The following is a 12,655-nucleotide window of genomic DNA, read 5'->3' on the forward strand; positions in this document are numbered from 1 at the left end:
TGACAGTGGAAACGTCGGTAAAAGTCAGATTTCAAATTATAATGAAAATTAAAGTTGAAATCGAAAAGAAACCAATATAGAAAACGTAAATATAAGCATTAAACTGTCTTTTTATGGATTATATGGTCTATATAGATGCCAGAGCTTTGCAGACAATCATTTCATAATGCGCTAGCGTGCATTATGAAGATTGTCTGCAAAGCTCTGGCATCTATATAGACCATATAATCCATGAAAAGACAGTTTAATGCTTAAATATCACTGTCAGGTATTACAATATATCACTGTCAGGTATTACAATATATCACTGTCAGGTATTACAATATATCACAGTCAAGTATTACAATATATCACTGTCAGGTATTACAATATATCACTGTCAGGTATTACAATATATCACTGTCAACTATTACAATATATCACTGTCAAATATTACAATACATCACTGTCAGGTATTACAATATATCACTGTCAGGTATTACAATATATCACTGTCAGGTATTACAAAATATCACTGTCAAGTATTACAATATATCACTGTCAGGTATTACAATATATCACTGTCAAGTATTACAATATATCACTTTCAAGTATTACAATATATCACTGTCAGGTATTACAATATATCACTATCAAGTATTATTAAAATATATCACTGTCAGGTATTACAATATATCACTGTCAGGCATTACAATATATCACTATCAAGTATTACAATATATCACTGTCAAGTATTACAATATATCACTGTCAAGTATTACTAAAATATATCACTGTCAAGTATTACAATATATCACTGTCAGGTATTACAATATATCACTGTCAAGTATTATAATATATCTCTGTCAAGTATTACTAAAATATATCACTGTCAGGTATTACAATATATCACTGTCAAGTATTATAATATATCTCTGTCAAGTATTACTAAAATATATCACTGTCAGGTATTACAATATATCACTGTCAGGTATTACAATATATCAGTGTCAAGTATTACAATATATCAGTGTCAAGTATTACAATATATCACTGTCAGGTATTACAATATATCACTGTCAGGTATTACAATATATCACTGTCAGGTATTACAATATATCACTATCAAGTATTACAATAGGTATCAGTGATGTTTAATCAAAATCAGTCAACAGCCATACACACGTTTGTTAACAGGGAATGTGTAAAGGTGAAATTCTATATTGCAGAATACACAGGTATATTTCATCAGATTGCATCAATCACAGGAGTGAATCAGTGCATAAGGAGGACATTCCTATAAGTCTTTTTTGGGACATGTCCATTACAGGTATGCCCTACTAAGCTTAAAAAATTCAGAATTTTGTAGGCTACTTGTGGCAACAGGAAGCATCATGAAATAATAATCCAGAGCTTAATAACTTTGTTTTTAATCATTTTGCATGTATGCATTATCTTTTTTTTGGCATCAGGGGATTAATACACTTAAATTCATCTGATACAAAGTCTGTCATGACTTTGCCCTCGCTATATACATTGATTGCCTTGGTTGCAGGAGGCCATACATTTTTTATCATACTGAAAAATAATAATAAATGATGACATAAAAATAATACAGTCCAGATATATAAATGTTATTTTTGATTGAAACCCCTGTGATCCAAGTTGCTGGATTAAGATTATTTGAAGTCGAGGTATTATTACATGTACCAGCTTCCTTTAGAAACTCTTGATAACAGGTGATTAGTACAATTGTTGATAGTTACATTTAAGTTAAGCTCAGTTTATTTTCCAGACCAGGATATATTAATCCTCTACTCTGGACTCAAAAATATACAATATGTATACATGATATATCATATAATAATATATAGTAAGTACAAATCACATTAAAATATTTTTAGTGTTCAGTTGCGTAAATCATTAGTGAAACATTTCATACTAATACATTGGCTCTGTAATTGTATAAGATATCTTGGTTTTCCCAGAATGTATCTAATCTGTTTTTGAAGCTGTTCGTGTTTGGGGCTGATATAACCGTTTCTGGTGGACTGGTCCAAACGCATGCTGCTCTCACAGTGAAATAGTTATTTCTTTGTAGTGTATGAAGTTGCTCTTCATGGAAAAAAGTTTTATAGAATTCCCTCTGGAACTGTGTTTGTTGGACATGTTAGACCACAGTTTTATAAAGGTACAGCTTTCCTTCTGTGTCCTCTTATCATATCTTCACAATTTCAGATTGATAAAGTCAAAATTAAAGATTTTTGGTAGGGGGGTACTTTTTATGCAAGGGGGGTATATTAAGTTTTATTTTCCTCACGAGAGGGATATATCTGTACATTATGTTATATCTCAGTCACATGATGCGTTTCAACTAATCACAGCCACTGTTACAAACATGAGGTACATGTACAATAATAAGATTGATGATAAATGTTTTTGCCCCTGTGTGAATTTTTTGGGGCATACGATATAAGAGAGTCTGTCTTTTCTCACATACTTCACAGGGTTATCCCACTGTTGCTAGGGAAAAGATAAATCAATCTCACACAGGGGGGTAAAGACATCCAGCATACGATATATGGCGCTGCTCCCAATAACGTAACGTCATCATTTTACATTGAGTAACTAAGGGCAAAAAATATACAGAGAATCTGTTATGTCTAAGAGTTATGATACAAGATTTTATAGCCTCATGTGACTTGCAATTGAGTTTCTTGAGGAACTGCAATACTAATTTTTAGCAATTATTGAATTATTAACTTTTCATGTCTCATATATGCTTAGGGGTTATAATATTGTAAAAAATATGTTAACATTTTGGACTTGTACTATAGGTAAAAAAAAAAATTTGCAAAATTTAGCTCACCTGGTCCAAAGGCAATATCTTTAAAATCATGAAAGGGATATTAGAGATTAATCCTTTGAATGAATTAATGAATTCTCCTAAATAACAATGGATTTTTGTGAAATATGTGAGGTAGATCATTGGGTGCAGGAGACACAATGTTTTATAAATGGCGGGATTATATTCACTGGGGTTGGAAGGACCTGGGTCCAAAAAGGGAAAACAAATAAGAAACTTTTTAAAATCCTTTTTCTATAAGAATGAAAGGATTCGGTCCAAAGTTGGTGTGGTGCATCCTAGGGTGAAACTGGAAACCAATTTTGTATAAACAGTGGGTCTGACCCTCCAGTGGCCTGAGGGGCAGATCCCACAAGGGGGGCATAATGTGCTTAAATTTGTTTAGAGCACCTACTTTTCCTGAATGGCCTCATGGATTTTGATTCAATTTTGTATGTCAGATTAATTAGTTTAATAAATGGAGGATCTGTCTCCACTGGAGGTGGAGGGGAACAGAGGAATGTGTTTGAAATCATTCTGCTGATGTATGGACAAAAGAATTTCAATCAATTTTGTCTGCAGCATCCTTTGGGGAACATCACCTGAATTTATCTACCAGGGGCAGAGGGCAATACAAATAAAAGGTCAACTGGGTATTAAAGGTGAGTGGTTTTCTACTTAATTTGCAGTAAATCTTCTTTGGAAACAGACAGAGCAAAATGTTAGTTAAAAGAAAGTGTTAACTGCAATACTTGGTACTGAGAGGCAGATTCCCAAATGGGAAAAGTATTTTTAATATAACTTAAAAGTGCTTTGTCTTTAATATAGACAATGAATTTGCAGTATCAAGGTGAGCAATGAAATCCCTATAGGCTTCTTGTTTAGCAAGTTCTATAATGCTAATTTCTAGCATTTATATCACTTTGAGGTCCCAACAGATATTGTGAAATTTAATAATAACATTTGGTTAAAGTTTTTCAGCATGTTGACTTGAAGGCACTCTGCTGATTTATAGCAATGCAGCAATGCATTCTGACTTAGGGGTGTAACATTGTAGTTAGGAATTTCTATTTTGAAATTGAATAATTGTTACTCTGAAAAGATTGTGTTTTTTGGAATACAAAATCACTTGTTTTTATCACATAAAAGTTTTGATTTTCACAAATCTTTCAATAGTTTTTCAATGGGCTAATAACTTATATTTACTGCCTGATGGTATGGAGTAAGCTGTTATGCTTAGGTAAATATCCTTAAAAAGAAAACTGATAGACGATATTCAACCAGTATCAACATCAAAAACTTACGTCGAGAGGCTTGCATGTACTGCTCTATTTTGGCCATCAGATTGTTAATTGCTTTACCAAACACATTGCTCACTCGACCTTGTACTTTCTCTGTACCTGAAACAGTCATTGAGAAATGACAATGATAAAATGTATGGATGTTACACTTATTATAAATTCTTATACATACCATACTTTGGGATATTTTGGATGTGGTTATATTTTGGTTTATCTGGCGCCTGGGGTGAATGAACCAAAATTAAACACACCAAAATTTCACGAAAAAAATCGTCGGAACAATATCCGTATTATAGCAACCGTCTTACAGTTCATTTACTACATACCCATTACTAACTTCCGTGATCTGTGTTGACGTGTATTGGAATTTAGTTTTTTGATAAAAACACGTCAATAAAGGTATGTTTTCATCTAAATGTGTCATAAAATTCATTCGGGTTGTTTTCATATTGATTGTTGTATTATCTGTGTTCAAGGATAAGTCGCGTCTTGATCAAACAATTAACTTGTGTACAAAGCAGAGACTGTTTTCCTGTACAAGCACAGGTGAGACGAAATACAAGACTTTCATAGCTTAATGAACAAACATATCAATTACATAACTACAGGTAAGTGCCAAAATTTAACACACCAATATTTAACCACCCTATTTTGAGCAAAAAACGCCATGATATCCCAAAGTGTGGTACTATATATGGATGTTACACTTATTATATATCAAAAAGCAGTCAGGATTTTTTCATTGAGGACAACACTCATACGCAAATGACTTCCAAAACGGACACCAGTGTGGTAGGAAAGACACCTGGCAAGCACCTTACAATTTGTTACTTTTTCAAGTCAAATCAAACATTGGCCTACCATGCACAGGGTATCTCAACCCTCGTGTAAGATTTGGCTCTCCAGCACTTGACGAGACTCATGCTTGCAAGCCAAACTCCTACCCTCAGGTTGCGATATCCCTGTCCACAGAACAGACCCATGTAAGATTCTTAATTAAGGTCATGCCTTGTGACAATGATGGAACTTAAAACTATAAAAGAAAAATCATTTAAGATTTTAAGCACTGACTTTGCTCTGGCAGGGAGACGTATTGCCGGAGTTTAGATGTGTGTTGTCGTACTGTGCACAATTCCTGTGCATCCAAGTGGGCCATGATCTTTTCTATCCAGGAAATGGCATCCTCCTTCTTCTTTGCCTTGCCGACCCCGACCGAGGCTGTTAATCCCACAACCTGTAACAGAGTTCCATATAGAATCATCTCACATTTCCACAACGATCAAGTACAAATTAAAACAGGTCATCCTACAACAACAAGAGGCCCAATGGGCCATCTAGGTGACATGTACATCAGCTAGCTAAAGGTCTCGGGCTATTTTTTGTTCTGACGCCAACCGACATTTAGCAACCGAACACTATTTGACACTGCGTAATTTCCGCGCTGAAATCAGGGCAGAAGGAAAGATACAATATCAGTATAAGTTCTAACCTTGATGTGGTTACAGTTCAGGTATCATTTATCCCATTTAAACAGTCCAATCACTAATTCACACCAAATTATCGTAATAATAATTTGCCACAAAACACCTTCCTGCATCTTTACAATGCTTCATTGATTTATTTCGAAAATGGCGGTTAAAAATACAGAATGTGTGTAGCAAGGCCAAGCAGAACAAATAAGAAGTATGAAGAAAATAGCAGTTCATTTGTGTTTGCTTTACATTCCATTTTTCAATTTTAGTGGATTGTCATTTTCAGTCCAATTTTTTTTCATTAAGTTTCTCTCTGAGTAATCCTCTAACATTGTTAGAGTAGTTGGTATGGAGCTTTTTCATTAATGCGGACAAACTAATAGGCATACCTCTTCAATTTTCAGAATATAACATTTCAAGCGTAAACTTTGACGAACCTACAGATACTAATACAGGCTTTGAATATCTTTGTTAAGTCTCACCTAACTCTGATCTAATCTGTAAAACTGTTTAGACCGGGATATAGTGGTCCTGATGTGATTAATTAATGGTACAAACCTGTGGTAGGGCTCTACCGTCTACCGTATCGTCGAGCTTGAGATCTATGTAATGATGCATTATTCTGTTGAATGCATGCTTGAGGTTGGAGTGATGGCATTCATCAAACACAAGCAGCGAGAAATCGGTGATCATCACGTTTTTCTCAAACAGGGCATTCACCAGTAGTTGGGCTGTTACCACTAAAACGTCCCTCCTAATGAAATTAAAAGTATTTACTGTACATCACAGATTTTAAAAAAAATACCAGGATATTACAATGATATACACTTACCAGAATATTACAATGTCATATACTTACTGAGATATTACAATGTCATACACTTACTGGAGTATTACAATGTCATACACTTACTGGGATATTACAATGTCATACACTAACTTGGATAATACAATGTCATACACTTAACAGGATATTAAAATGTCATACACTGACCGCTATATTACAATGTCAAACACTTACTGGGATATTACAATGTCAAACACTTACTGGGATATTACAATGTGATACACTTACTGGGATATTACAATGTCATACACTTACTGGGATATATTACAATGTCATACACTTACTGGGATATTACAATGTCATACACTTACTGGGATATTACAATGTCAAACACTTACTGGGATATTACAATGCCATACACTTACTGGGATATTACAATGTCATACACTTACTGGGATATTACAATGTCATACACTTACTGGGATATTACAATGACATACACTTACTGGAATATTACAATGTCATACACTGACCACGATATTACAATGTCATACACTTACCGGGATATTACAATGTCATACACTTACTGGGATATTACAATGTCAAACACTTACTGGGATATTACAATGTCAAACACTTACTGGGATATTACAATGTCATACACTTACTGGAATGTTACATTGACATACATTTACCAGGATATTACATCGACATACGCTTACATGTATATTGCAATAACATACACTTACTGGAATATTACAATGTCCTACCAGGGATAATACAAGAATATCAAACTATTTCAATGAGATATCAAGGTGTTTACCTTTTAATCCACTCTGACAGTTCCTGGTAGTTTTTGAGATATCAATGTGTTTACCTTTTAATCCACTCTGACAGTTCCTGGTAGTTTTTGAGATATTGATGTGTTTACCTTTTAATCCACTCTGACAGTTCCTGGTAGTTTTTGAGATATCAATATGTTTACCTTTTAATCCATTCTGTTAGTTACTGGTAGTTTTTGAGATATTGATGTGTTTACCTTTTAATCCACTCTGACAATTCCTGGTAGTTTTTGAGATATGTTTACCTTTTAATCCACTCTGACAGTTCCTGGTAGTTTTTGAGATATTAAGGTGATTACCTTTTAATCCACTCTGACAGTTCCTGGTAGTTTTTGAGATATCAATATGTTTACCTTTTAATCCACTCTGACAGTTCCGGGTAGTTTTTGAGACATTAATGTGTTTACCTTTTAATCAACTCTGACAGTTCCGGGTAGTTTTTGAGATATCAAGGTGTTTACCTTTTAATCCACTCTGACAGTTCCTGGTAGCTTTTGAGACATTAATGTGTTTACCTTTTAATCCACTCTGACAGTTCCTGGTAGTTTTTGAGATATCAATGTGTTTACCTTTTAATCCACTCTGACAGTTCCTGGTAGTTTTTGAGATATTAATGTGTTTACCTTTTAATCCACTCTGACAGTTCCTGGTAGTTTTTGAGATATCAATATGTTTACCTTTTAATCCATTCTGTTAGTTACTGGTAGTTTTTGAGATATCAATGTGTTTACCTTTTAATCCACTCTGACAGTTCCTGGAAGTTTTCGGTTCTCTGCGTTTCTCCAGTGATTACTTTCACCTCTTTAGAAAGGTACTGACGACATTGTTGGCCCTGTTGCTCAGCCAACGCACTCTGTTCTACCAGGAAAGCCACCTTAGGGTTTCTCCTCCCTCTCATCCTCTTGAAATGTTCCTGGGTAAAATAGGTGACAATTAATTCCACCTACCAACCTACGAATGACCAAGAAGAATTTTAATATGGGTTTTTCAAGATGGCAGCCAAGGCAGCCATCTTTGATTTTGGACCGACTTGAGCTGAATCCCTTTGGTGGAAAGTTTGAAAAGTGAAAGCAAGATGACTCTAGGTCATCCTGACCCTTCAGGTCAGACAACCTAAAAATATGGAAACTGCATGGTATTATAATTATTCAACGTTATGCATGTAAATTATTATCACAACAAAACTATATTTTTCACTGTGGTTTCAAAGGTAGGCCATCTGCTTTCCCTGAGCTTCCAGTTACTTTGAGCTTACAATTTGAGGAGCAGAACTAGCAAAGATCAGGTAATTTTTGTATTGCTTCGAAAGTTTCATTTTTACACATGACCTGCCATTAAAGATGTGTAACCTGGAAACGAACTTGTGATAACATTACACCTTGTTTACCTCCATGATCTTTAGAGCCACATGGGTCTTTCCACTTCCTGTAGGAGCCACTATGATACAGTTATGTCCCTTTAATCCTGAATCAGCTAGCTCCATCTGGTAGTCACGCAACGTCAATGATGCATGTGGGACAGAGTCTTCAGGTTCCCGGTCCAGTTGGTAGTCACAATTGTCAACATAGGACTCAGCCACTGAAGTTAATAATTCACAAGCAGGTTAATCAGTGTGTATCATATACAGCAAACAAAATGAAAATATTTTGTGATAATATTTTTGATTTCATCATGATTTGCATCATAACCTACTTTAAAGTTTATCAAAGGTTTCTAAATCCATAAGTACACATTCCATACCCTTCTCATTTTACATATGGAGTCATCATAGGTCTACATATCATGAAGTTATGGTTGAGTGTTTGAAATATTTTGTTTGTTTGTGAATTTTCACATGATATTTGCATTGAAATTCTTGGATATCAAATCTAAATTTATTGAGATAACTTTTGCAATTTGATGTCAACATAAATATCTCGGTACTGTTTGTGTAGAAAATGCATTCATTTGGTATGATTGCACTTGATTACAAGAGTACCAGGGGAAGGAACAATGTATGCCTGTAGAATACCATATGTATGGGTTATATATCACCTTTTGAGTGGTTATAGGTGGCATACTATACTCATCACCTTCCACTATTGAGTTAATGTGTGATTTTCTTACAGTTTGAGGAATACAAGTAATCAGGAGTTAGTCTATAACTAATAAAACATAACTTAATTATAAAGCCTACAAAGTTTCAAAGAAATCAGAAGAAAACTACAAAATCTCCAGACAAGATTCAAATCTTGAAATAAGCAAAAAGCAACAAGCACACTGGATATTGCTGAAGCAATACTCGTCCCCTACTGACCCCCACTAAAAACAATGACATTGACCTTGACCTAAAAACCCTAAAACTTGAACTTAAACTGTAGCTACTCATATGGAAGTTACATACAACTTTCACCAACATACTTTGAAGCATGGCTGAGAAAGTGAAGAAAACTGAGCAAACAGATTGACAGATGGACAGACGGACGAGCAGGTGAGATTAATAGAATGTCTGCGGATATTCCTGTCCAGGGTAAGAGAATTATTTTCTCTTACCCTGGACAGGAATATCCACAGTTTTACCAGGGTGAGATTTTCTTTTCTCACCCTAGGGAAAAGACAAGCTACACGTGGTCTTTGAACGTGCTCTTGTTCTCGATAGGGTGATGTCACTTTGACCTGACCCAGAACGTTTAAATGTTAAATATCAATGTTATTCACAAAAGAAATTGAAATAAGTATTAATTATTAGAGTTTTGTATGAAAAAACATATCGCAAGGTGTAAAGCGTCTGCTTGCAGCCTTATCACAACAGTCATCTGCCGTCCATGTGTTGTTGTTTACATACGTTTGGATTTGGTTCACACTATGATTGGAAAACAGGGTAAGAGAAAAATAATCATTCGCCCCTTTTTGGGATGAGATAGGGGGATCTCCCCCCTCGGGTTGAGATACCCCTATCTCACCCCAAAAGGGGTGAAATATTCTATTAGTCCTAACAAGAGATCCTCGAGGGATGTTGGTGCCCACCATTAAGTTATCTTTATCAGTCCTAAGAAAGACTGATATTTCTCTTCTTTTTCTTTCTTTTCCCTCTTCTTCTTAATTGTTTGATAACATGATGAGGAACCTACATATTCAGTCTAAAAATAATCTGAGAAGAACTTCCTGATATATATCTATATCAATAATAAATTCAATTGTTAATATGTAAGATGGCTGCCTGTTAGCCATCATGTTTTCCCAATAAATCTCAATATGGAATGGGCACAACTAGGTCCCAAGAGAAGCAATATCCCTCCAGAACATTTCAAGAAAAAGCGATAAGAAATTTTGTTTATGGATGGACGATGGCCAAACAATGGCCAGAAGACAGCTGACCAATCAAATTTAACCCATGAATTTTGACAATAAAATGCTATTTACAGCAACCCTCTATACAGTACTCTGCCCACACATATGATGAAGACATACTCTCTGTGTTTCCAGATATGTTCCTTTCTTCCTTAAGTCCTAGAGTTTTCTTTACATTCTCATGAACATCGTTCAGCTGATTCTCCAAGTCTGCTCCTGTTGTGTTTCTTGTGTTCAGTAGTATACCTCTGCCCTGACCATTGAAAGATGCTGCTGAAGTCAAGCTTTCCCGGGACACTGTTGACATTGAACTGGGGCCAGCATGTCTTGACGAGATATCCATTAGTCGAGCCATTGGACCGTTCATACTGTCAGACTTGACACGAGAGTAAATCACCTTCTCAGATGTTTCCTCCTCCTGGTTTTCAACATTTAAGTTATCACTTTTTAGAATATCTGACATCATGTGACGTTGGTCGGAGAGAGCGCCACTCATAGAAGGGGTGTCTAAGAACCTGCCCATCATTGAATGTTGATCAGAAAGTTCACTGTTGAATGAATTACTTTCTAAAGAAGGTGGTGCATTACAGTTTCCAATAGAGACAGCTCCACCAAATCCTGAGAAAAAAAATTTAAAACTACAATTGTATTCATAATTAAGATAATTTCTTTCTTCTCTTTTCCCTCAATTCCGACAATACACCTCTCACAATTCACAGGTAAATTGTTTCTGGAATGTGAAAAATGTATTTGTTTTTCCCTTCCTGGTGAAAAGACAGCTAATACCTGCCCATCTTAAGAACCTGCCTCTATCCTGCACTGCATATCTCACTCTTTCCCATGTACAGGAAAGATTGGGGAAAAAATTATCAAAATCATATCCTCAGTTGGAAATATCTTTCTATTACCCTGGACAGATGTATCATCAACACTATTACTGGTGTAAGATTTCAATACCACACCCTACCATTAAGATGGGGGACTACCCTTTCATAACAATTGTATGAGTACACGGACACAATACTTTGACATTATATAAACAAGAGGCTTGTGGCCCTTAAAAGTCACCTGAGCTCTGAAATACATACTGACAGGTAATGGTTTTGTTTATGAAATAAGAATTTAACTCATTTCACCAGTGTGACCTTGAAGGTAGGTCAAGGTTATTTAATTGAAAAAAACCTTCAGTCTGTTATCAAAGAATGTGATTGTCCCAATATCATGACCCTGAACCTCTTGGTTATTGAGAAGTTGTTTAAAGATTTTAATACATTTGACCTCTGTGACATTGAAAGTACCTGATCATTCAACAACTTCGGTAGCTCTTCATCCCTGCATGAAACTGGCCCAATATCAAGGCTATGGACCTCTTTGTTATTAAGAAGAAGTTGTTTAAAGATTCTAACTCATTTGACCCCTGTGAGTTGGAAAGTAAGTCAAGGTCATTCTTTTGAACAACTTTAGTAGCCCTTTATCCCAGCATGCTACTAGCCCAATATCATGACCCTTGGCATCTGGGTTATTGAGAAGAAGTTGAAAATGTTTATTGTTTATGAAGGATGACTCCCTCCCAGGTGAATTTTATCTTAGTCATTTCGACAATTCAGTCATGTCCCATCAATAGCAACTTTCTTTGATATTAAGTCAATATCATATACATATATATATAAGGAGGTCAACAGACATAAGACAAAGATAATCATTGACTCCCCTTTGGGTATATCTCAAACCTATCTCAGAGGAAGACTATTAAGCTGCCAAATGCCCAGAAAGCCTTGTTTTTGTCGATTTCAGAATCTTACCCCAGGGTTGAGATTGGGTCCTATCTCAATCCCAGGGGATAAAAGATTCAATTAGTCTATATCCCCCAGGATTAAACTTTTAATTTTGCCCTTAGCTTTATTTTAGGGTAAAAGATTACATGTATAATATACATACTGGTATGTACATGTATATAAAAGTCTCCTCCATCCATCATATCCGATTCCCAATTCACAGTTCTTGTTTTACCTTACACTTTTGTACTCCTCCTGCCTACTCTAGCTCATGCCCTTATATCACCCTTCCTTCCTTCTTTTGCCCTTTCTTTCTTCCTCCTT

The 12,655-nt window shown here is 35.4% G+C and overlaps 1 protein-coding gene across 2 annotated transcripts in view; it reads right to left on the minus strand.

Annotated features, from left to right (window-relative positions):
- The window catches only part of LOC117339546 (probable ATP-dependent RNA helicase DDX58), a 38,848-nt gene that overhangs the window by 16,615 nt on the left and 9,578 nt on the right, over positions 1-12,655 (minus strand). For both annotated transcript variants that reach the window (XR_004535261.1, XM_033901222.1), the window contains exons 5-10: positions 10,677-11,174; positions 8,614-8,804; positions 7,958-8,139; positions 6,156-6,351; positions 5,197-5,359; positions 4,129-4,224 (exon numbers count right to left, since the gene is read on the minus strand). Coding sequence is in view for 1 of the 2 variants with exons in the window: in XM_033901222.1 (XP_033757113.1) it covers positions 4,129-4,224; positions 5,197-5,359; positions 6,156-6,351; positions 7,958-8,139; positions 8,614-8,804; positions 10,677-11,174 (1,326 nt within the window). In the remaining variant the exon portion in view is untranslated. The remainder of the gene's footprint in view (positions 1-4,128; positions 4,225-5,196; positions 5,360-6,155; positions 6,352-7,957; positions 8,140-8,613; positions 8,805-10,676; positions 11,175-12,655) is intronic.

Source organism: Pecten maximus, chromosome 12 (genome assembly GCF_902652985.1).
Source record: "Pecten maximus chromosome 12, xPecMax1.1, whole genome shotgun sequence".
NCBI classification, from domain to species: Eukaryota; Metazoa; Mollusca; class Bivalvia; order Pectinida; family Pectinidae; genus Pecten; species Pecten maximus.